The sequence below is a fragment of the Medicago sativa genome, chromosome 4, assembly GCF_051527215.1.
Source record: "Medicago sativa cultivar Bolivia chromosome 4, Bolivia_mono, whole genome shotgun sequence".
Classification (NCBI taxonomy): Eukaryota; Viridiplantae; Streptophyta; class Magnoliopsida; order Fabales; family Fabaceae; genus Medicago; species Medicago sativa.
The window spans coordinates 14,704,960-14,730,320 of record NC_140752.1 but is presented as its reverse complement, the minus strand read 5'-3'; the positions used below and the strand labels follow the sequence as shown (position 1 = coordinate 14,730,320).

At 33.6% G+C, this 25,361-nt stretch overlaps 2 protein-coding genes and 1 long non-coding RNA gene across 8 annotated transcripts; 1 reads left to right on the top strand and 2 right to left on the bottom strand.

The window, feature by feature from the left end:
* Positions 1-5,690: 5,690 nt before the first annotated feature.
* LOC146926586 (uncharacterized) lies at positions 5,691-12,593 on the top strand. Of its 5 annotated transcripts, none has more exons than XR_015034165.1 (5): positions 5,691-6,412; positions 6,967-7,119; positions 8,742-10,092; positions 10,647-10,799; positions 12,387-12,593. It is a non-coding gene; the product is annotated as an uncharacterized LOC146926586 (long non-coding RNA). The 5 variants fall into 5 exon arrangements; XR_015034168.1 differs by having other exon boundaries at positions 6,924-7,119; XR_015034167.1 differs by having other exon boundaries at positions 5,691-7,119; positions 8,742-8,824; positions 9,982-10,092.
* A 305-nt stretch (positions 12,594-12,898) lies between these two features.
* LOC146926584 (uncharacterized) lies at positions 12,899-22,409 on the bottom strand. Its single transcript, XM_085758866.1, has 17 exons — positions 22,334-22,409; positions 17,952-18,069; positions 17,589-17,759; positions 17,188-17,397; positions 16,949-17,041; positions 16,755-16,868; positions 16,169-16,663; positions 15,812-16,078; positions 15,484-15,720; positions 15,127-15,393; positions 14,724-15,034; positions 14,453-14,617; positions 14,255-14,365; positions 14,092-14,167; positions 13,922-14,017; positions 13,741-13,834; positions 12,899-13,334 (listed from the first exon to the last, which is right to left on the bottom strand). Exons 2-17 carry the CDS (start codon positions 18,063-18,065, stop codon positions 13,303-13,305), a joined length of 2,853 nt encoding a protein of 950 aa, XP_085614992.1. The 5' UTR covers positions 18,066-18,069; positions 22,334-22,409; the 3' UTR covers positions 12,899-13,302.
* On the bottom strand, positions 18,111-21,400 carry LOC146926585 (uncharacterized). 2 transcript variants are annotated; one of them, XM_085758865.1, is made up of 2 exons: positions 21,164-21,322; positions 18,111-20,363 (listed from the first exon to the last, which is right to left on the bottom strand). In XM_085758865.1, exons 1-2 carry the CDS (start codon positions 21,220-21,222, stop codon positions 18,161-18,163), a joined length of 2,262 nt encoding a protein of 753 aa, XP_085614991.1. In that variant the 5' UTR covers positions 21,223-21,322; the 3' UTR covers positions 18,111-18,160. The 2 variants fall into 2 exon arrangements, with proteins under 2 accessions (XP_085614991.1, XP_085614990.1); XM_085758864.1 differs by having other exon boundaries at positions 18,111-21,400.
* Positions 22,410-25,361: the final 2,952 nt, after the last annotated feature.

Sequence of the window (25,361 nt, the reverse complement as noted above, 5' to 3'; positions counted from 1 at the left end):
CAACATTTTCAATGGGCAAAGAAGGTCTGGTCAGCTGACATTCCACCTTCCAAATCTCTTCTTGCTTGGAGGCTCATGCACAATAAATTACCCACAGATGAGAATATGATGGGAAGAGGGTGTAGCATTGCTTCAATGTGCAGCTCTTGTAACACTGCTCCTGAATCCACTTTTCATCTTTTCTTCCAATGCTCCTTAGCTATGAAGATATGGACTTGGCTTGCTTCTTTGCTTAATTAACACCAATCTGCAACTTACTACTGCTGATGATATATGGAAACTGTGTGATAAGAGATGGACACCTCAATGCAAAGTGGTGGTCAAGGCTGTCATCATCAACATTCTCTCCACAATTTGGTTCATTAGGAATCAAGCAAGATTTAATGACAAAAAAATTCACTGGAAATCTGCAATCAACAACATCATAGCTGCGGTCTCTCTTACAGGTAATAGAACAAAACTCACCTCATTTGTCAACATGGATGAATTTGTTTTTTTGAAAGTTTTCAAGATCAACATCCACCCCCCCAGAGCCCCTTTGATCAAGGAAGTCATGTGGATTCCTCCCATCCCTCCTTGGATTAAGGTAAATACAGATGGTGCCTTGATAAAGAACCCTTCCAAAGCTTCATGTGGAGGGGTCTTTAGAGATCACAATAGTATTTTTATTGGTGCTTTTGCGCAAAACTTGAACACCAACTCAGCCTTCAACGCTGAAATCTTGGGAGTTATCACGGCCATTAATATTGCTGTTGATAATAATTGGAGAAATATCTGGCTTGAAACTGACTCACAGCTGGCTGTTTTAGCTTTTAAAAATCTGAATATGGTGCCTTGGAGCTTAAGAAACAAATGGTTGAATTGTTTAGAACATGTTAGAAATATGAATTTTTTGGTAACTCACATATACAGAGAGGGGAACTCTTGTGCAGACAGCATGGCTAATGTTGGACTAGCATTGTCTTCATTTGTTTGGTTCCCCTCCCTCCCTGACTGTATTAGGCATGATTATGGTAGAAACCAACTGGGTATGCCTAGTTTTAGGTTTTCTTAATTTTGAAAGGGTCTTGACCTAGTTCCCCCTTTTGTCTTTTTGTACGTTGCTCCTTTTCTTTTTATATATATTCGGTAATGCTCTTTGCATTACTTTTACTTAAAAAAAAAAAAATGTTATATGACCATTTATTATATTCTTTATCACCATGACACTGAACAGAATGTATGTTAACTCTCATATACTATTATGCTGATAAACTTCTATTTCTAAAGCTTGAATTATTAGTGTAGTTATGTCAAGGCAGAAGAAGAATAATACGAAGAAACATGCCAATAACCTCCTAAATGATACAGGGGTTCAAAGCAAAATTATTGAGCACATACAAACTCGTTCTAAAAAGGGTGTCATCGAAAGCAATCCCAAATATTTGTAAATGTTTGGATGGTTGATACTTCTATCTTAGTGGGATAGATTTGATTGTTTTGATATTTGGTCTTTCTCTTTTATAGTGCTAAATATGTTGGTGAACTTGGCTGCATTTCCTTGTGTAGCAGTTTAGGTTTCTTTTGATTACAAGCAAAGCTTAAACTAGATGCTGGAAGTATCTTTGCATCTTATAAATAGTTTTGGCTTGCTTTCTCTTGTGTATTCTCTCTTTGTATAGGGTTCAGGCCCTCTCCTGCCTTTTATTGTTTTCTTGAGCCTTTATAAAAAAAAAAAATGTTCACCGCCTTTCAACATTTGGAAATCACAGCAACGTGAGTTAGACCTTCAAAATTTAGAACATAATAATTGGATATCTTAATTTAAAAATAAGACCAAAAACACTAAAGTAATATATCATTAGGTGTATTTAGATTAATATCAGAATAAAACAGTTGACAACACGTTAACAAGATGTTAGGCAGAGAATGGTATCCATGTGTATGTTAAATGATGTCATTATCCAGTTGATGATCAGAAAATCAAATTAAGCAATTGTTTTACCAAAATGAAGTAATTGGGTTCATATATAAAGTTTTAAAGGCTCTATATCTAGATTTTGGAGTTGTATCTGTTTTATCTTGGTTTTTCGGGTGTCAAACATTGATTAAGTTTGAACCTTTTTAACCTTTGATATCTCATTTTTTCTTGGGAAGGGAAAAATAAGAAAAACCCTTGAGAATCGAGGTTCGGGAGTTGTTTTCGTTATGGGAAGGTGTTAGGCACCCATAACGACTATAGTATCCTATAGGAACCGTCTTTACTTTCTACGCGCGCGCTTTATTTTTAAATGCTATTTGAAAGTGTTATTCATACCTAAGGGTTTACTAAGTGAAGAATTGGAGGGAGAAGAATGTTTGAATTTTTGTTTTATTTGAATTGAAGGAATATTGGTTCCCTGCCTACGTATTAAGGGATCAAATCCATCGTAGTTCTCTTCCAAAAAATGTTTTTGTTTTTGTTGGTTGATTTTAAGTTTGAAAATTGGAATTTTGAAGAATGAGAGAGAGAGAGGCCTCAAGGGCATAAGATTGTGAAAATATGAGGTTGAATTAGTCATTTTACAAAAGAAGTCCAAGTATGATTAAATTTCATTAAGATTTTTGTTTAAGAAAATGAAAGGAAAATTCAATGGGATTTTGATCCCAAAGTTTATTTGGAAAATTATTTGAGTGAAGTTGTTCATTTTTTTGGAAAAAGGATTTTTACCTAAGTTTCAAAGTTCCTAGACATACATCTAAGCATACATTCCCTAAACATACATCTAAGGCATGCATATCCTAAACATACATCTAAAGTATCTATGTGGCGGTGTGTGTGCATGTGTCGGTGCTTGTGTCGGTGTACATCATTAGAGTCCATTGTCCTTTACATAGGCCCTAGTTTACATGCTATGGTCTTGCAAGAATTTAAAAGCATAAGGTAAAGTACAAGAATTCCTAGGTTTTACATTCTAACTTTTGCATGAACTTTAAAGTGTAAGAAAATAAAGACCAAGAATATAAGAAGGAAGATGAGATGCTTATGGAATGCATGAAACATGAAGTAAAGCGGTTAGTAGCATAAGGTATAATAGCATGAAAATTATAAGCAAAAGAAACACTAAAAAACTTGACAAAAAGTAATGAAATTCTTAACCTAAAAGTAGCAAAATTCACCTAAAATTTACCATAACATCAAGACAAGTATATGACCTATAATCCTCATATCATGACAATTGTCTAAAGGTTTTATTACAATCAATTATGTGAGAATTATGAGAACACATTCAAGTCAAGAATTATGATATGTTTAGACATATTTGGTACTTTATCTTCACAAACAAACATTAAGTTGCCTTGTAAAGCAAGTAATTAGCCACACATATTCACATACAGCAAGAAACACATCCAAACAGTGACAAATCAATCCCCAATCCACACATCCCCACTCACAAGCATACACTAAAAATTGGAATCAAAATTATGCATATTTTCACAAGTTCTTAACCTAAAATTCAAGAAATAAAGCAACACACAACACATTATTTTTTAACCACTTTTTTATATATCAACATATCCTAAGTAACAAGTTTTAAGTGTCAAAACTACTTGCAAGGAGGTTTACAAAATGTTAGAGATTTTTAACAAGATTTTCATCAAGGAATGAAAAAGAATTGAATCAACAAGGGACAAATTATTTTCATGTATTTTCTATCAAGATTAACATGTCAAACACATCAAAATTTATTGAAAATAACAAGAAAACATTGAACAAATTTTTAGGAATTTTTTAAAGGATTTTTTGATGAAACAGAGGTGTAAATATCAAAAGACAATGTTAGCAATTGCAAAAAGTCAACAAGATTACGAAATCCACAACAAACAGGCCCAAGCCCAGAGTCCTGAGTGGAATTGGATCATCCAAACGCCTCAGAGGCGTTGGATTGATCCACTTCCTCCAAAACCCTAGATCTAACGGTGATTAGCCAGGCAGCACATGGTAAGCTCAATCAGACACACAAGAAGGTTGAATCAAGACCACACATGCAATCAAACAGCAAAATCAACGGTTTTAAGGGCGAGGGAACAGGGAAGTGCAGCGCACGCGCGCGCGTTGAAGACATAGGAGTATATAAAAGAAAAAATCATGAAGAAAATCTCATAACCAAAGAAAAACCTCTCTCTAAAATGTCCTAGAGAGAGAGAGTCTGCAAATGACTCTTCTTCTCCGACCTACTTCCGATCATCTTCTTCCTTTCTCCGACGTGGTGGCCGGTGGTGGCGCCGCCGCGTCGGAGCTTCAAACTACTCCGATTTAAAAACTAATTACATATTCTTAAAGCTCTTTCTCTCCTCTTTTCAATTTCGAAACTAGATTTCTAAAAAGATTCTTGAATCAACGTAGATCGGGGAAATTCTTTCACGGCTTTGGTGATTTTTTGTTAATTCCTTTTTTAAATGATTCTTTGAAGAAAAGCTTTTTAAAACACTCCGATCTACGTTGATTCATAACAACAAGCACATATATGAAGCAAGAAACTTGGATCTATGAAGGAAAAGCGAAAGGAAAGGGAGAAGAGTCTGATACCTGTATCTAGTTCGGAGGTAAGACGAACGAAAGAAAAACGTGAGCTCTTCAGTTGTTCTTCTTCTGGTGAGCTTCGAAAACCGACAATAAATCGGTTCTTGATCCTCTTCTCTTCCTTTTCTTGCTTTTGTGAATCTTTTGATTTGATTCGAATTTGTTACGAACAGTAACGAATCTCAAATCAAACTCTGTGATGTTGATCTTTGTAGAAAATGATGAATTCGAACTGATTTGGATGGAATAATTGCTTCATCGTGTTCTTGTGAAATTTCTGAGTTTGATCCTTTTGATTCTGGAGAGAGATGGTTAAACGTGTTTGTTGATGTGGCAATGAGTGAATGGTCCTCTTTGACTTGGACTGTGGCTGGGCTTTTATAGATGATGACTGTGATAGATGGACCAATGAGGAAATGCCATGTGGACTGGACTTGTAACTAACTCTTTGGACTGATCTGCAATTAACTAAAAACAAAGGACTAAACTGCAATTTTAGAAATTTTAGGACTAAAATGAAAATTAAAAATAAAATTGAATTAAAATTGGTAAATGGAAAATAACGTAAAGTGAAACGATTAAAAATAACAAAACGGACTAAAATGAACCAACTACTAAATGAGGTACTTTAAAGTAACCTCTCTCTGTCGAAATTTCATGTGAAATGACCAAAATGCCCCTAGGGACTAAACTGACCCAAAATGACACAAATGCAATTTCTGAAATGGATTTTGACATGTAATTGAAACAAAGACTTATACAACAAATTGAGAAGACTCAGAGGCAATTTTCATGGATTAAAAGAAATTTTAACACATGAAATGACTAAAATGCCCCTAGGGGCTAAACTGACTCAAAGATGACTCAAATGTAATTTTGAAATGGATTTTGACATGGAACTAGACAAGAATCTATTCAAACCAATTGGAAGGACTCAAAGACAATTTTCAAGGACTAAAATGAGTTTGAAATGCAGGAAATGACTAAAATACCCTTTTTCATGAATTTTCACTACGCCAAAAAAGATTTTTAATAGCACTTTTTTTTTTACCTTTAATAGCACTTAAAAGTGCTATTAAACGCGCCGCTATTGTAAGTGCATCCTCTTTAATAGCACTTTTAAAGTGCTATTAAAAGCCTGATTTTTTGTAATATCCCGCGTAATTTTAAATAAATTGTCGTATCAGTTACATGTCAGAACGGAAATAATTTTCAAAGGATTAATTACTTATTGAGAAAATCGACGATATTTGATAAGTTTCTCGTATTACTATTCCAACGGACATGAGAAATTAAATGGTTACGAATTAGCGGAGGATAATTGTGTCTTTTCCCTTGAAGGACATTTTGGTAACTTGGGACTAGAGATTTTTTTTTAAGGAAGGGCAAAATGGTCAATTTTCTTTTTATACCCATTTAATTGACAAAGACCAATTTTCTTCTTCATTCCCCATTTTTCCACATTTTCTCTAGAACCATTCATTTCCTCCCTCTCATTCTAGAAAATCGGTTTTTTCTTTCTTTCACCCAAAGCTCATAAATTTCAACTAAATACTCAAATTAATCAACTTATATTTATGAAATCATGATCTCTAAACAATTATAGCCACTTAACCATTTTTTTTATTCCTCTCTCTTTCATACTCTCTCTGCCGAGCTCACAATGTTCCTAAGGAAGTTGGAAAATTGAATTTTTAGCTCACAATGGTGTTACTTGTGCCTTATGATGTGGTTTATACTCTAAATTGGTGATTAAAGCTAGAAGATGATGGAATCAAGGAATGAAGTTTGATTAGGGTTTCAAGGAGATGGCAAAAGTGGTGTGTTGCTGTTGGGACATTCAGCTCAGTCAAAAGTGCTTTATTTGAGGTATAAGCTGTTTTGTAGAAAAACTACCATAATTGATCTTTTTGAACATAACATGTTAGAATTGCTGTAGAAATGGGTTAGGAGATGTGTATACATGTTTTCTTTAATTCTGGAAAATTTGAGCAGAAATTGAATTGTTTAGAGGGCATAAGCTGTTAGTTAAGCAGTTTTGAGCAAAATGCCTTAAATGACTAAGCTGTGGTTTAAGCTGCTATATAAGTGATTCATAGGGCTGATTATTCATGTTGGAACTGCTTTGTTAAAGGTTGGGTTGAAATTAATTTGATAGAAATCATAAGTTGGTAGATAAGCTGTTTGGATAAGAGCTTAAGTTGGAATTTGAGTTGTTTCAAGTATTGTGCTGTGATGACCAGCTTAGGAGAGGTATATTAAACTGGTATATGAGTAATAATAAAATTATAAGCGGTTTTAGTGTGGATAAAAGTGCTTAAATAGTAATTAAGCTGTTTTCGAAGTGCTTAAATAGCCAAACGGCAAACTTCTGGGGCAGGGACTGAAATGGTAATTTTTCTATATGCTGGTTGATGAGTTAGGAGTATGTCACAAGTGGGTTGGACTGTTTCGGAAAAGTCAAGACCTATAAGCCAAGACATAAGCTATTTTGGAAAATGGATTATGGAGATTTGGAGCTAGCAAAAGCTGCAAATTGTGGATAAGCTGCTTGCAAATTCGGGACTAATGCCAAGGTGAGTTCCTTTAGCTTAGAACCCACCTTTGGGGATCAATTATGATTATGTTAGCTTATTGAGATAATATGAATAATTAGACCATTTTTTATGATTATTGGCCGACTGTGCAAGCATGACTATCAGGCCATATGATTGGTACATTTGAAACATAATAAAAATGAGATAGTAGAACGATTATTTCTGAATTAGGTTTGGGGTATTTTGATGATGAGTATGAACATTTGAATTAGAGATTGAAATTGATGAATTAAGATGTTGGGCAAATTAATAATGAATTTAAAGAACTCACACATGAGTCTTTATAGTTGAGGAAATAGTGAAATCATATGCATATTATATGTTTGATGTTTTGATTGTTAGAGAATTAAAGTTATTAATCTATTGGTATGTTAATGGTTGATATTAGTATGTGCTAGAAAGTAAATTAAATTTGTTGTACCGAAACTAACTGTGATTGATGTAGTTTACTGAATTCTTGAATTCTGGAAATGGTCTGATGAATAAATGCTAGGTAAGTTAAACCTAGAAAGTTATTGATGTCCTAATTGCATATGAAATGATTTGAAAGAAAATTTGAAATGCACCCTATGAGTAAGATGCTCACATTGAATTATAGAAAATCACATAAAAATGGAATGAGGAGAAAAATTGAAATGAGTAACATGCTCATAGAAAAAGAAAGAAAGAAAGAAAGAAAGAAAGAAAAAATGAGAATATTAAGAAAAACTCCGTTCGCCACAACGAAGAGATAATGTGGTATATTTCCGTTCGCCACAACGAAGAGATAATGTGGTATATTTCCGTTCGCCACAACGAAGAGATAATGTGGTATATTTCCGTTCGCCACAACGAAGAGATAATGTGGTATATTTCCGTTCGCCACAACGAAGAGATAATGTGGTATATTTCCGTTCGCCACAACGAAGAGATAATGTGGTTTATGTACAAATAATGAAGAGATAAATGATGAAATAGTTTATATTGAATGGTACAAATGAGAAAATATTTTATATTGATGAGATAATTTATATTGAGTTGTATAAATGAGAAAATAATTTATATACTCTATTGATAGTAAATTCACATCATGAGATGAGATGATAAAGTATACAAGAATGTGTTAAATTTCAGTAGCTTTGTTCTTTAGAGAAGTGTATCGATATGAAAATTGTGTTTGGAATGAATTAGCTACGAAGCAATATTTTATGGGCATTTTATTAATCGTTGGAAATGAGGAATTTTAGTTATGGAACTCGGGCTTAGTTAGCCAAAACTAGTTGTTATCAGAAAAGAATCAGAGACATACTCAAATAAGTATGTCCAAGTATGAGTTATATCAGAATACGATAGATTGGGTATATGTTTATGATTATTGTTATATTTATGATTAAAGTTATGAGTATGACTATATTTATTATATGATCAAAATAGTATTTCAGACAGCGATTTTAGTTATCCCCTGATCGCTCAGTTATGCATAATGAAATTGTATAAACTCAAAATGGGTTGAGGTTAGAAACAGATGGCGATCCTAGGTTTACCGAGGTTGCCTACAACCTAGGATAGATGGAACTCACTGAGACATCTTGTCTCACCCCAATCCCTTTTATTTATTTCAGATGTACAAGTTACCATACAATAAGGATGGCTCGTGATGAAAAAGCAGACATAGCTGGACCATGTAAATTACACGTCAACGGAGGTAATAGGCAAGAAATTATACGATTTGTATTCAAAGAATATTTATTTATTTTATAATTTTAGTGTATCCGACGCCAAGCTTAACACACATGCTAGATATCCTAGGTGATTTCTAGTAGGGGTGTTTCAATTTGGTATCAGAGCAGGTCGATTCAGATCGTGCCTTGGGTCATTAGAATTCAATAAGATGTAGTGTGACTATTGGGTTCCATATATTTATTCTAAATGTCATATCTAGTTGAGCCTGATCAACTCAGTCTAGTATATGACAGTTAGGACAAATGTCCGAGAGCTGAATAGGACCCAGGATGAATGAAGCATAAGAAGAAGGAAGTCAGGGTGTCAGGTTTTATAGAAATTTTTGATAAGGAAGTATTTGACGTCAATGGTGGCTGGTACTTGTGCAGTTTAAATTAGTCGGTCAAAAAGAATTAGTTAGTAACAATATATGTTTGAGACTAAAAGTGAAAGTATGGGAGAATTATTTGTGCTTATTATCAGGTAAATTATAAATTTCGAGGACGAAATTTCTTTAAGGAGGGTAGAGTGTAATATCCCGCGTAATTTTAAATAAATTGTCGTATCAGTTACATGTCAGAACGGAAATAATTTTCAAAGGATTAATTACTTATTGAGAAAATCGACGATATTTGATAAGTTTCTCGTATTACTATTCCAACGGACATGAGAAATTAAATGGTTACGAATTAGCGGAGGATAATTGTGTCTTTTCCCTTGAAGGACATTTTGGTAACTTGGGACTAGAGATTTTTTTTTAAGGAAGGGCAAAATGGTCAATTTTCTTTTTATACCCATTTAATTGACAAAGACCAATTTTCTTCTTCATTCCCCATTTTTCCACATTTTCTCTAGAACCATTCATTTCCTCCCTCTCATTCTAGAAAATCGGTTTTTTCTTTCTTTCACCCAAAGCTCATAAATTTCAACTAAATACTCAAATTAATCAACTTATATTTATGAAATCATGATCTCTAAACAATTATAGCCACTTAACCATTTTTTTTATTCCTCTCTCTTTCATACTCTCTCTGCCGAGCTCACAATGTTCCTAAGGAAGTTGGAAAATTGAATTTTTAGCTCACAATGGTGTTACTTGTGCCTTATGATGTGGTTTATACTCTAAATTGGTGATTAAAGCTAGAAGATGATGGAATCAAGGAATGAAGTTTGATTAGGGTTTCAAGGAGATGGCAAAAGTGGTGTGTTGCTGTTGGGACATTCAGCTCAGTCAAAAGTGCTTTATTTGAGGTATAAGCTGTTTTGTAGAAAAACTACCATAATTGATCTTTTTGAACATAACATGTTAGAATTGCTGTAGAAATGGGTTAGGAGATGTGTATACATGTTTTCTTTAATTCTGGAAAATTTGAGCAGAAATTGAATTGTTTAGAGGGCATAAGCTGTTAGTTAAGCAGTTTTGAGCAAAATGCCTTAAATGACTAAGCTGTGGTTTAAGCTGCTATATAAGTGATTCATAGGGCTGATTATTCATGTTGGAACTGCTTTGTTAAAGGTTGGGTTGAAATTAATTTGATAGAAATCATAAGTTGGTAGATAAGCTGTTTGGATAAGAGCTTAAGTTGGAATTTGAGTTGTTTCAAGTATTGTGCTGTGATGACCAGCTTAGGAGAGGTATATTAAACTGGTATATGAGTAATAATAAAATTATAAGCGGTTTTAGTGTGGATAAAAGTGCTTAAATAGTAATTAAGCTGTTTTCGAAGTGCTTAAATAGCCAAACGGCAAACTTCTGGGGCAGGGACTGAAATGGTAATTTTTCTATATGCTGGTTGATGAGTTAGGAGTATGTCACAAGTGGGTTGGACTGTTTCGGAAAAGTCAAGACCTATAAGCCAAGACATAAGCTATTTTGGAAAATGGATTATGGAGATTTGGAGCTAGCAAAAGCTGCAAATTGTGGATAAGCTGCTTGCAAATTCGGGACTAATGCCAAGGTGAGTTCCTTTAGCTTAGAACCCACCTTTGGGGATCAATTATGATTATGTTAGCTTATTGAGATAATATGAATAATTAGACCATTTTTTATGATTATTGGCCGACTGTGCAAGCATGACTATCAGGCCATATGATTGGTACATTTGAAACATAATAAAAATGAGATAGTAGAACGATTATTTCTGAATTAGGTTTGGGGTATTTTGATGATGAGTATGAACATTTGAATTAGAGATTGAAATTGATGAATTAAGATGTTGGGCAAATTAATAATGAATTTAAAGAACTCACACATGAGTCTTTATAGTTGAGGAAATAGTGAAATCATATGCATATTATATGTTTGATGTTTTGATTGTTAGAGAATTAAAGTTATTAATCTATTGGTATGTTAATGGTTGATATTAGTATGTGCTAGAAAGTAAATTAAATTTGTTGTACCGAAACTAACTGTGATTGATGTAGTTTACTGAATTCTTGAATTCTGGAAATGGTCTGATGAATAAATGCTAGGTAAGTTAAACCTAGAAAGTTATTGATGTCCTAATTGCATATGAAATGATTTGAAAGAAAATTTGAAATGCACCCTATGAGTAAGATGCTCACATTGAATTATAGAAAATCACATAAAAATGGAATGAGGAGAAAAATTGAAATGAGTAACATGCTCATAGAAAAAGAAAGAAAGAAAGAAAGAAAGAAAGAAAAAAATGAGAATATTAAGAAAAACTCCGTTCGCCACAACGAAGAGATAATGTGGTATATTTCCGTTCGCCACAACGAAGAGATAATGTGGTATATTTCCGTTCGCCACAACGAAGAGATAATGTGGTATATTTCCGTTCGCCACAACGAAGAGATAATGTGGTATATTTCCGTTCGCCACAACGAAGAGATAATGTGGTTTATGTACAAATAATGAAGAGATAAATGATGAAATAGTTTATATTGAATGGTACAAATGAGAAAATATTTTATATTGATGAGATAATTTATATTGAGTTGTATAAATGAGAAAATAATTTATATACTCTATTGATAGTAAATTCACATCATGAGATGAGATGATAAAGTATACAAGAATGTGTTAAATTTCAGTAGCTTTGTTCTTTAGAGAAGTGTATCGATATGAAAATTGTGTTTGGAATGAATTAGCTACGAAGCAATATTTTATGGGCATTTTATTAATCGTTGGAAATGAGGAATTTTAGTTATGGAACTCGGGCTTAGTTAGCCAAAACTAGTTGTTATCAGAAAAGAATCAGAGACATACTCAAATAAGTATGTCCAAGTATGAGTTATATCAGAATACGATAGATTGGGTATATGTTTATGATTATTGTTATATTTATGATTAAAGTTATGAGTATGACTATATTTATTATATGATCAAAATAGTATTTCAGACAGCGATTTTAGTTATCCCCTGATCGCTCAGTTATGCATAATGAAATTGTATAAACTCAAAATGGGTTGAGGTTAGAAACAGATGGCGATCCTAGGTTTACCGAGGTTGCCTACAACCTAGGATAGATGGAACTCACTGAGACATCTTGTCTCACCCCAATCCCTTTTATTTATTTCAGATGTACAAGTTACCATACAATAAGGATGGCTCGTGATGAAAAAGCAGACATAGCTGGACCATGTAAATTACACGTCAACGGAGGTAATAGGCAAGAAATTATACGATTTGTATTCAAAGAATATTTATTTATTTTATAATTTTAGTGTATCCGACGCCAAGCTTAACACACATGCTAGATATCCTAGGTGATTTCTAGTAGGGGTGTTTCATTTTTAATAGCATTTCTTGAAAGTGCTATTGTAGTATCATTATAGTGCTATCAAAGAGGTCTATTGAATAGGATTCATGCTGTATTTAATAGCGTTTCCTTAAAAAGTGTTATCATAATATGTGTATTTTTAATAGCCTTTCCTTTACAAAGTGCTATTAAAAGGCCACTTTTTTTTTTTAAACTAGGTGCAAAATTATTATAATGATTGGTTTGTAACCCAAATGCAGCCATATTCTTTTTCAAATTGAGAATTTCAAAACAATGGTTAAAAACCTATATTCAATTTACAATACCAAATAACATTTCAATTACTCATTGCATATGCAATATGATCAATCAATCTGCATTAATCCAAAAATCTTGTCTACAAATATCATAACAAAGAAGGCATTACATAGTCAAAATTGTGGATAAAACCACAATACTAAAAACAATATTTCAAACAAATATTCTTTCAAAAAAAATATTTCAAACAAATAGTCTACTCATATTTCCTTAACTAAAGAATTACCACCTAAATTAAAAAACAAGGACAAAACAACAGCAACAACTAATAACAGCTTCACCCAACCAATTGCACTTTCCAACCTGCACGCAACAACAGCTGAACCAAAAAAAATCCAAATTGTCCATCTTTCATAGCCGCAAATTAACCCCAACACTTTCAACCTTCTAATTCAATATGAATCAAATATACAATGACCTAGTTAGGAAGAATAACAGCTTCTTGGTTTCCTGTTTCATGGAAGAAATATTAATTATGTCAAACTGAATTGTCAAAACAGTTTGGTAAAACCAAAAAGGTTAACTAAATAGTTATTTTGAACAACCCTGGTACTCTTTTCTCTTATCCATAGTTTCGAAGCAAAATATTAACTAAAACCAGTTCAAAATCTCAAGGTAACAAACTACTTATACCATAAACAATAAAATCATCAACTTTCAAAAGTCAAACATTTAAGTCATATGTTTATTATGAAATTATTATACATGTCTTTATTTTCTTGAGTTGTGTATCATTATAGCTGATAGATTACTTTTTTATGCTTACCAAATTTGTTTTTATTTATCATAAAAAAGGGTACACCATACTGGGGAAAAATAAAAAATAAAAACAAAGAAAAAGACAACAAAAACTCACCAAAAACATCATCCACCACATAGCTAGCCCAATCCTCCTTGACATTAGTTAACTTATCTTTAGAGTAGGTGCGACATTTGTGGTCAGGAAAGTACTTCAAATATAAATAAATAAATAAAATTGAGTTAGAACTAAATTACATTAATAAGATTACAAATTAATAATAATTAAAATCACGTACATTTATGGGGATCATATTTTCATTTTCCATGATGACCTCTTTCATATATCGCATTACAAAATATCCACAGTCAATAACATTAATTTGACGGGGGCACTGCAAAAAAAAAAGTTACATCGATTACTTTTACTCTACATAATTGTATAAAAACTACTTTAATTTCAATCTACCTTTATTTTTGGCCATGTAATTTTCTTTGACTTGGACACTTTAGAATTAATATGGGCACGATAAATTTGCAAAGCACTGTCAAGATTAAATTAACTTCAAATGAGTAATTATTATAAATAATCATACTTACATAAATTTGAAATTAAAAGAGTCGATACTCACTTATCAAACTTTGTTTTTAAATTTTGATATTTTGTTGGCTCACCATTCCACGGGTCCATGTAATATATCATCTCAGCATCAGGATTGATTACAAGCAACACCCAATGTTTACTGCACCAAACATTTAAATATTACAATAAAAAATTTGCATTCAATATATTTTGTTGACGTAAATAAAAATTTGAATAGAATTCTCACCCTATATTGCAAGGTGCAAGAATCATCCTATCCTTGAACTCCTTATCTTTCAAGAGTATTTTTGCTATAGCATTTCCTTGATTATCGTCCCGTGATACATGTGGGGATATGAAGGAGAACTTGGTTATTAATCCATTTGGACTAATGAACTTGTCAAACAAGTACCTTCAAATTAAAAACAATTAAAGATATTAATATTATCTCACAATATAAATAACATTAATATTAATTGATTGGTCAGATTAGAGAACATTGGTAATAATAGAGGTACCTGGCAAATACAGTGATAATAGAGGCACTTAACCAGTTATGATCAATAATCTCTTTTATATTATCTACCCGTAGACGCTCTAAAAACTCTTCACCAAATATACTCTCCTCCATATTTATATGAATTGAGGATCCAGCCTTAAACATCTTTGTTGTATACATTTCAAGGAACGGTAAATTTGCAAGACCAGATGAACAACCAACTTTAGGGGACTCTTGAATTTTGAATTTTTTGTTGTTTTTGTTGGGTGATGAAACTGATTCAACACTTCCCTGGATATTCTCATCTTTGTTTTGGAATTGATTAGGAATCTACATAGTTACATTAATGAAGGTTAGTGATAAAATAATAAAACAGGTATATATTACCATGCGATCAAGCAAGTAGATAATAAGAAATTTACCTTTTCACATTCACCAACAAATTGAAGAAGTTTAAGTGGCCATGGCACAATTGTTCCTATTGCCTGACCGACCATGGATACATCTCCATATTCAACAGATATAGGCAATGGAGCATTTGGCACAATAGAAACTTCAATCTTAACCTTGACATATCCAGGTGGTAATGTAATGCCGTGCACTATATTACCTTCGGTGTTATATAGTTTACCACGAGCAACCAAACACCGACTTGGGGATGATAAATAGATATCAACAGACAAAAGACCCTAAACCATTGCGATATGAATGTAATCATTATTATAATTATTGAGCAAAATAAATATTGGAATTTATGAGTTAATAAACAAAGTAATAACCTCCGGAATGTTGCCAAATGATACAGCGTTGCAAGACCTTTTATCACTAGGTTTTTGCCTCTCTACCACTTCTTTTGGTTGTCGTCTCTCTGCTACTTCAGCTACTTCTTCAGGTTGTTTCCTCTCAGCCACTTTCTTAGTTTGTTGCCTCTCAGACACTTTTGCTTTGTTAGGTGATGAAACTGATTCAGCACTTCGTTGGATATTCTTATCTTTGTTTGGGAATTGATTAGGAATCTACATAGTTACATTAATGAGGTTAGTGATAAAATAATAAAACAGGTATATATTACCCTTCGATCAAGCAAGTAGATAATAAGTAATTTACCTTTTCACATTCACCAACAAATTGAAGAAGTTTAAGTGGCCATGGCACAATTGTTCCTATTGCCTGACCAACCATGGATACATCTCCATATTCAACAGATATAGGCAATGGAGCATTTGGCACAATAGAAACTTCGATCTTAACCTTGACATATCCAGGTGGTAATGTAATGCCGTGCACTATATTACCTTCGGTGTTATATAGTTTACCACGAGCAACCAAACATCGACTTGGGGATGATAAATAGATATCAACAGACAAAAGACCCTAAACCATTGCGATATGAATGTAAACATTATTATCATTATTGAGCAAAATAAATATTGGAATTTCTGAGTTAATAAACATAGTAATTACCTCCGGAATGTTGCCAAATGATACAGCGTTGCAAGACCTTTTATCACTAGGTTTTTGCCTCTCTACCACTTCTTTTGGTTGTCGTCTCTCCATTACTTCTTCAACTACTTCTTCAGGTTGTTTCTTCTCAGCCACTTTCTCAGTTTGTTGCCTCTCAGACACTTTTTGAGTATGTTGCCTTTCTGCCACTCTTTCAGGTTGATGTGTCTCTATTATTTCATTGGTTTGTTGCCTCTCTAACTTATCTCTCTCCAGCTTCTCTCTCTCTAACACCTCAACTCTATTCTTCAGTTTATTGCAAATGCCATAAAGTTTTTCAAGGTCCATTTGTGTGGGGCGAATTTGACGTGGATTTATGTCTCTAGAACATACCCCAAAACCATAACTCCTAACACTGCCAGAGTAGTTTTTGGGATTATTTAGAGCCTTAAATAATATATCTGTAGGACCAAGGTCTTCTCTCTGTTCTTCAGTTAAAGATTGTGTTAACTTCTCCTGACATTGATAAGTAGAAAAAACTTGTTAACCATCATCATAATTAACAAGAGAATCTGACATGCATGCAAAATATTAATATTTGACTTACGCATTCATCCACAACTCCTTGAACATTTTCATTATCAATCACTCCATCCTTATTGACACGGGCAGCCTTCCACACTTGACAACGGGTTACCGGTTCATTTCCGGACTCTTCTATCTATATATATATTTTGACAAATTAACACAACTACAAAACATTTTTAACATCTTGTACAACACTTTTATACATAAACTTACCATATCATCTTCAAGACGAGCACAACCTAAACGTGATTTTCTATATGGATGTTGAGGATTCAATGCTCTTTCTCGATTTTCAATACTAAGTTTCTGCAATAATTATAAAGTTATTTGGCTAATAAAAGAGTATCCCCCAACAATATCACTAATACTAGAATTTTAAATTGTAATATATGAGGTAAAACTATTAGCATGTAAAACATTAAGGATCCGTAACTAATTAATAAAAATATTACCTGAAAATGTATACTCATACGCTGAGCTACAAAGTTATCCCAATGCTCTTGTTTTATACAGTAAGAATATTTCGCAGGACGTTGTTTATTAAAATCACCATTACTATCTTTCAGAAAAAACTTGGCAATTTTGGTTCTGAACGCCCGATGCAACTTTCCAGCTTCTCTCAATACATATTCACGATGTTCATCGCCAATTACAAAAGCTTTCTGCAAGACAATGTATATCATGACCAATTATAACAAAAATAGAAATAGATTAACTTTAATATAGCTCAATTTCTTAAAAGGGAGATTAGTTCAATTAAAGGTTCAGTTTACTTCTAAACTTTTATTTGAACAGCCCCGCAAATAGATTAACTTAAATAAAATTTTACAACTAGATTGAGTTAGTGTGTTACTTGAATTTCATCCCAAATGTTTTCTTTATAGACATCCACAGCGGCTTTGTTTCTTTTTGCACTCCAATTGTCCAAGCTAATTGGAACTAGCCGACGAACTGTGACACCAATGAAACTAGCAAAACTCTTACTATTATGCTTAACTGGCTGACGTCTTGCATTCCATTGAACCTAAAACAAAATTGAAGTGCAAAAAAAATAAATAATCAGCAGTCTCACTAATATCTATCAACATTCAAAGAGTTTCATAAACAAAAAATCAACAAAATGATGTCCAATTCCATCTTTGAAGTCTCGCTAATATTTATTAACATCAAACTGCAAATTGCATGGTGCTGCCACATCTTTAACATCAAATTTTACCTCTATCCTATTTCCATTGCTTTTGGCTTTGTGAATTTTCGGCAACCGGGTCACACCACGTTTAGCAATTGTTTTCTTACTAGATGAACCACATTCATCATTAGTAGAACCCATTCACCTGAAAAGTGTAAACAAATTAATATACCATACAAGAATAACATTAAGAATCAATAACAATAAAAGAAAAAAAAATTAATATCCATACAAGATCAAGTCGGCCTTTTCCTCTTCCTTGTAATTGGAGTCCTAGTTTTCTGTTTTTTTCTTACCCATAATGATGGATTGATCCAAATCCCATCATTGTGATCGTTTCTCATATAGAGAATATCATCTGTAATCGGTTCATCCTCAAGTGAATGTGATGTGTTGAAGAAAGGATCATCCTCAACATCTCTATTTTCACATTCTTGATCATGGTGGTCATTTATTTTGTTACTTAGAAGCACAATAGACCACTTTTCATCGGCAGGATCAGTTACATAGAACACTTGGTGAGCTTGTGATGCTAAAATAAAAGGCTCATCTCTATACCCCTCTCTGTTAAGATCAACCTTCATGAACCCATGATCAACTTGAACACCATTGTTGTTATCAACCCACTTGCAACCAAACACAGGCACTTGGAAAGATGAGTAATCCAACTCCCAAATATGTTCAATGACCCCAAAATATGACAATTTGGCAAATGCTGGATTTCTGTCTTTGGCACTTGAGATATGCAGAGATTGGGCTATGAGCGTGACACCGCTATTTTGCATAGTGCTTTGTTGATCATGTTCTTTCGTATAAAATGTATACTTATTAATCACATAACTAGAGTAAGAGAGAACATTTGCATTTGGGCCATTTGCTAGCCATCTCAATCTTTCTGAAATTGAATCTGGATTTTTAGCAAATTCTGAAAAAACGTGTTCTTTTAGCCATGATATAAACCTCCGATTGTGTTCTCTTGTTAACCAATTTTCACTTCTGTTAGGGTTCAAACTCTGAAGAATTTCCTTGTGCTTTTCAACATATGGCTCAACCTCATCGGCATTGTGTAGAACATACAAGTGGGCTTGCTCCAATTCTATGTCTGAGATGGTCACTAGTTTACTTGCACCAATCCCCTCCCCTGTTGTTCTTCTTGAGTGTCGTGACATTGGAAGCCCTATGGACTCAACATTAGAGAGGAAGTCAGTAAAAAACTCAACAGCTTCTTCAACTATATACCGTTCAACGATACAACCCTCTGGTCGACTTCGATTTTTTACATACCCTTTTAATATCTTCATGTAACGCTCAATCGGGTACATCCACCTCATATAAGCTGGTCCACAATATTGTGTTTCCATGATAAGGTGGATAGTTAGATGAACCATTATGTCAAAAAAAGAGGGGGGAAAATACATCTCAAGCTCACATAAGGTGACAACAATTTCATTTTGTAGTGTCGGCAACTTCTCAGGGTCAATAACTTTGCTACAAATAGCTTTGAAGAAGAAACAAAGTTTAGTTATGGTCCATCGCACATTTTCAGGCAAAATGGAACGTATACCAATTGGAAGGAAATTCTCCATTAAAACATGACAATCGTGAGACTTTAAACCCTTTAATCTGAGATCCTTCATAGATACCAAACTCTTAATGTTTGAAGAGTAACCCTCTGGAACTTTGACATTGTGAAGAAACTTACAAAAGATCTTTTTCTCTTTTCTTGACAAAGTATGAGCTGCTGGAGGTAGAAATGTACGCTTCCCATCCTTCTTAACCGGCCTCAGTTCATTCCTTAATCCCATACTTTGCATGTCTAGCCTTGCCTTGATGCCATCCTTAGACTTTCCTGGTATATTGAGTAATGTACCAACGACACTATCAAAAACATTTTTTTCAATATGCATCACATCAAGGAAATGTCGTACATACAATGACTTCCAATATGGCAATTCAAAGAAAATTGACTTTTTTTTCCATCCACCAGTGACAAGTTCCCCTGAAAAAGGCTTTCCAAATTCAGTGCTCAAAAGCTTGACTTTTTCGTATAATTGATCGCCAGTCAAAGGCGACGGAGCTCTATCTTCTTCTGATTCACCATTAAATGCTTTTTTCCATTTTCGATAACGATGTTTGGTATTTAAGAATCTACGGTGCCCAAGAAATACATTCTTCTGACAATGTTCCAACCGTATCCAATTTGTATGATCTTCACATACGGGGCATGCACACTTTCCTTTGACACTATAGCCTGATAGATTCCCATAGGCTGGAAAATCGTTAATTGTTCCAAATAACATAGCCCTCAATCTGAAGGATTCTTTTCTATACTCATCATATACCTCTACACCTGTCTCCCACATATGCTTTAAATCTTCAATTAATGGAGCCAGGTATATGTCTATATCATTTCCTGGTTGTGTGGGCCCAGAAATTAACATAGTCAACATCATGAACTTGCGCTTCATGCATAGCCATGGAGGTAGGTTGTAAATCAGCAAAATCACTGGCCAAGTAGTGTGCTTACCACTCTGAATACCATGAGGGTTTATTCCGTCAGTAGACAATGCAAGACGTAGGTTTCTTGTTTCTTCCCCAAAATCTGAGTAATCATTATCAATTTTGGCCCATTGAGGAGAATCTGCAGGATGTCGAAGCATTCCATCATTAACCCTTTCATTTGCGTGCCATGTTAAGTTCTTTGCATCTTCCGCATTACGATACATGCGCCTAAATCTTGGTATTATTGGAAAATACCATAGCGCTTTGGATGGACCCGTTTCTTTCTTCTTATATCGTGAAGCGCTACATTTAGGACACATATTTAATGATGCATACTCATTTCGAAATAAAATGCAATCATTTGGACAAGCATGTATCTTCTCATAACTCATGCCAATAGAACATAACAATCGTTTAGCCTCATAGGTTCGACTAGGGAGCACGTTATTCTTAGGCAAAATATCTTTTAACAAAGTTAGCAAGTCTGTGAAGCTCCTATCAGACCATCCATTTCCTGCTTTTAACTTATACAATTTTAAGACCGTAGACAATCTTGTGAATTTAGTACATCCTTCATACAATGGTGTCTCTGCATCAATTACTACCCTCTCAAACATTTTAGGACAATCACGGAGATCATCTTCAATTACATTCAGAATTTCTTCAACTCGATCAAACTCATAATTTGTATCTTTTTCGAAATCAGTTGATGTATCTCTCTCATTCCTCCTCTTAGCGGACTTAGTTTTCTTTTCCCCGTGCATTGTCCAACATGTATAGCTTTTATCAATTCCATTACATATTAAGTGATCTTGCAAATCATTGGCACTAACATCCGTATAACAGCATTCCAAACAAGGGCATATGATTTTGCTAGTGTCTTCTGCATTAGCAATAGCAAACCTAACAAACTCTTGCACCCCATCTTCGTATTCTTTTGACGCTCGATTGGCCGACATCCATTTTCGATCCATAGTTCCTAACAAGTAACAAATATAACTAGTTAGCAATTGGTTCTAACAACCAAATTGCTTTATATCTACGAATCATATGCCCAATTTTAGGGTCGTAGTCCTATAATGGCATATATATATAGGATCCATACCAAGAGTGTTATTCAAGTTCAAATTTTGGATAGAACAATTTTTTTTATCAAACTCTACTTATCTTTCCATAAAATTTCAGACAACCAGAAATCCTTTCTAACACTAGACATTAAAAAATTATAAATTTCAATAAGAAAAATGGTTACATATTTGTTTGAAATTCAATTTTCTTAAAACATAAATGTTTGTCTTGTAAAATATGGTTAACTAGTCAGGCCTAAGTTAGTGAAAGGCATATACTCCTAATGGAGCCAAAGAGCAACATTCTGCACCTCAGGGTCTTAAGCATAGCTGATGAGAGCCTAGCTAAGAAACCAACATGAAAAAGCTGACAATTATTGTGGAGAAGGTAATGCATGTAGAAGAATTTAATGCGTGTTTTTTCACTGTAATGTGCATGCATTGAATTCAAATCAGAGTTTTTTTTCCCTTCATTTGAATTGAAATTCGAAAAACTTCTTTGCTGGGAAAGTATTGATTGAATGAATGATGGTTGTGTTCATATATGTACAAGAATTTACTCTAACATATTGAACATGTAGCATTTGTATGGAACATTAACAGAGAGACAACCTGGAAATAGGTCTAAATTATAATTTTGTTACTACAGTGAGGCTAGTTGTTACCTATTCTCCACTAGGTTACCTATAGTTCACTATTGATCTTATGAATTTCACTAGTGATTATGCATTGAGCAAGCGACAATAGAACAGAGAAAATATATGACAAAATGCAAGCCATGTTCAATTTTTCAATCCAAAATAATAAACAATATATCAAACATGTAGAGGAAATACTTACTTTTATATAAACAACTCTGTAGTCAATTTCAAAATGAACTCCCTAAATCTGGCAACCAACACGATTTTGCAAAAGCTGTAGCAATGAAAGAAAATCCCAAGACCAGTTAGTAAATATAAGAATAACAAATAGAGAGGACTGCACAGAAATTTCGGCAACATAAGTAAATAATAAAAACATAACTATTATTATTTTTTTTTTAGTAAAATGAACCCAAAAAATAAATTAATCTAATAAAAACTAGTAACTATTAAAAATTATGTAGCAACAACTAACACAATTAAATAAACTATATTAAAAAGAAATGATGTAAGCTAAATAAGGTGAAATTTGATGTAAATAAATGAAAATGGTGTTCAACAGGAAAGTTGATTAAGTAAACTACCCTTCCATGATTAATTGATTTTTCTAGCACATACATTTGCATTTTCTTTTTTGGGATAGTCAAGTTTATTGAAAGCAAGCCTGTGCAAGAGGCACACGGCTGCCAAGAGACAGATAACATACAAAGGTTCCATATATATGCGGACAAAACCTATAAACCCAACAACACTCTCAAATGAAACCATTGCTACAAACTACCAAGAGCCGACAAGAACAGGGCCGCTGCTGGCCCTATGGGAACAGGCAGCAACAAAACGCCCCTTGACAGCACAGGGAGGCAGCAACAACATGGAAAAACAACGCAATGCATCAGAAACAAAGACAACTATATATTCCACCACCAAAACAGCTGGAAAGACCAACAAGACAGCAGGAACAGAACTGTTAATACACACCAAAACAACCACATCAGCTACAACCCTCAACCTCTTTAAGACCGAAATTACCTCTTCAGATATCTTGTTTTTCTATAAGATGTTTGCAGAAATATTTGATCAACCATTGACATGTCCTTGATGTGTGTTTCGTGTTAAATTGCATTATTATCATTAATGTTTATATTAATGAAGAGGATCAAATATCCTATAGTTAAAAGTATAGGATTAGCTATATAAACTTTGGCTTTTGCATACATATAATATTACTAATTATTGTTATCGTATTCACAAGTCATTTTTGGCAACTTTGTTTAACAAAAGTCCTAACCCCACCTTAAAGGGTTCTGAGTAAGTTTAGGAATTTAAAGTGATTGATCCCATTGAGAAAACAACTCAATCACTTCATCTTTTTTTTTTTAGAATAGAACAACATAATATTTTAACGGGAATTTCCTGCACAAGACGTGCTAGGGTCCCAAAAGTACCGGACTACAAATACCGTATATAAGCGGTAACACCTAGAAAACTCCTAACAGCAGATAAAACACACAAAAAACCCATCTTCTAACAGAAACAGCTGCAGGCGCATAACAGAATGACAGAAAAACAAAGAAAACATCAATAGATGCCGGTCCAAAAGCTACAAAACAGTCCCTAACCAAACAACTAGCACTGTTATAAAAAAGCCAACGCCATAAAACAAAATCAGCTGCAGGGAGCCATCAGATTGCACAACCTACAAACACCATTCAAAAACCACCAACAAAAACACTTCACCGGCTTAGACACTCCTGTGGGTTCTCACACTATTTGTAGTAGAGGCACGGTGTGTGCAAACACAACAATTCCACGCAAACACAAGCCAAGAACATACAACTTGAAACATATAATTGCATTCATTCACTTTCATTTTCTTAAAATATTTCCTATAAACAAAAACAAAAAATCTAATTACATTAAATTATTCTAATAAATTGTCAACCTCATTCTTCAATTTATTTCTACTACATTTCAGCCACTCATATTCAAGCTTACCATGTTTAACATCATAACATAATTCACTGTCGCATAAATTGTGTGACTGTAAATGTAATAGAAGGGAGTACTTTAATGTACAAAATTACAAGAGTGGCAGAATAGGAGATATGTAGCAGATTGATGACCGAAGAACAAAGACAATCATAAGTTTCTTCTTTTAAGCAACTTCAAAGATTAGCATTACAGTTTTGGATTATTTTAAAGTTTTAAATTGTTGATTATTTTAAAGTTTTACACAGCGATCAGTGATACAACCAGATATGAAACAGAATGCATTAAAATTTTGAAACCAAAAGATCTACATATAGCATCAATTTTTTTTTTTGAATCAGCATATATATATATGAAATGCCACGCAGAAGAAGTGCAAAATGGCAAGCTGTTACAACCCAGAAAGATCACCCCTGCGTACTGATAAAAACAAAGCAGCAAAAAACGGTGACAGCAGGAAAATAATAGCCCAGCATATAGGAGGGAACAACAACAAGAAAGCCTAAAAACTGCTATACACAGACCCCCTAACACCGAACTGCATGAACAAAAAAACCTGCTAGAAAACAGCTGAAGGAACCGAAAGGCAAACCCCAAGCAGATTCAAAAATTCAATTGAAAACAATCTATCACAAAAATTCAATTCTCTGACCAAAAGCTATATAGCACCAACACACTTCAGCTCAAATTCAAAAGTATTAGTGTCAGACAACTGTCAGCGTAAGTGTTCGACGCCAAAAACAACATCGACACATATCATTACATTCAATCACTTTCAGTTTATTAAGTGTCGGTGTCAGTGCGACCTCTCAAATTTGGAAAATTCTAAAACAAAACAAAAAAAACTAACCAAATTACATCACACTAATATACAAAAATATATCATAAAATTGAAAACAATTTCTTAAAAAAATATAAATCTACTATAAGTGCACCACTGAAACCGAAAAGAAAATCTAAAAAATAATAATTAATACTTACCAATACACCACCGAATCCGACGAATGTTGTTCGGTGTCTCTGCGGTGAGGGTGAACCCGACGATGAGGGTAGGTATCTCAGGAAAGAAAAAGACTCTGATTCACAGATCACAATAGATTCTCGAGATCTTCAACTACAATAAACAATTTCGATTTTAGCATACATAAACTATATTGGCAGAGAATATTATAGGCAATAAATAAGTAGAATAGATAAACATTTGTTAATTCTAATTCTTAGTTTATTGAAGAACCTTT

What these genes read in the sequence shown, in the direction of transcription:
- LOC146926584 (XM_085758866.1), bottom strand. Translation starts at nt 18,065, where the DNA reads ATGGGTTCTACTAATGATGAATGTGGTTCATCTAGTAAGAAAACAATT. An exon ending in GTATGAGTATACATTTTCAG is followed by an intron (nt 17,042 to 17,187) that starts GTAATATTTTTA and finishes TAATTATTGCAG; the next exon opens with AAACTTAGTATTGAAAATCG. An exon ending in TGTGGTGGATGATGTTTTTG is followed by an intron (nt 13,335 to 13,740) that starts GTGAGTTTTTGT and finishes TCCATGAAACAG; the next exon opens with GAAACCAAGAAGCTGTTATT.
- LOC146926585 (XM_085758864.1), bottom strand. Translation starts at nt 21,400, where the DNA reads ATGGATCGAAAATGGATGTCGGCCAATCGAGCGTCAAAAGAATACGAA.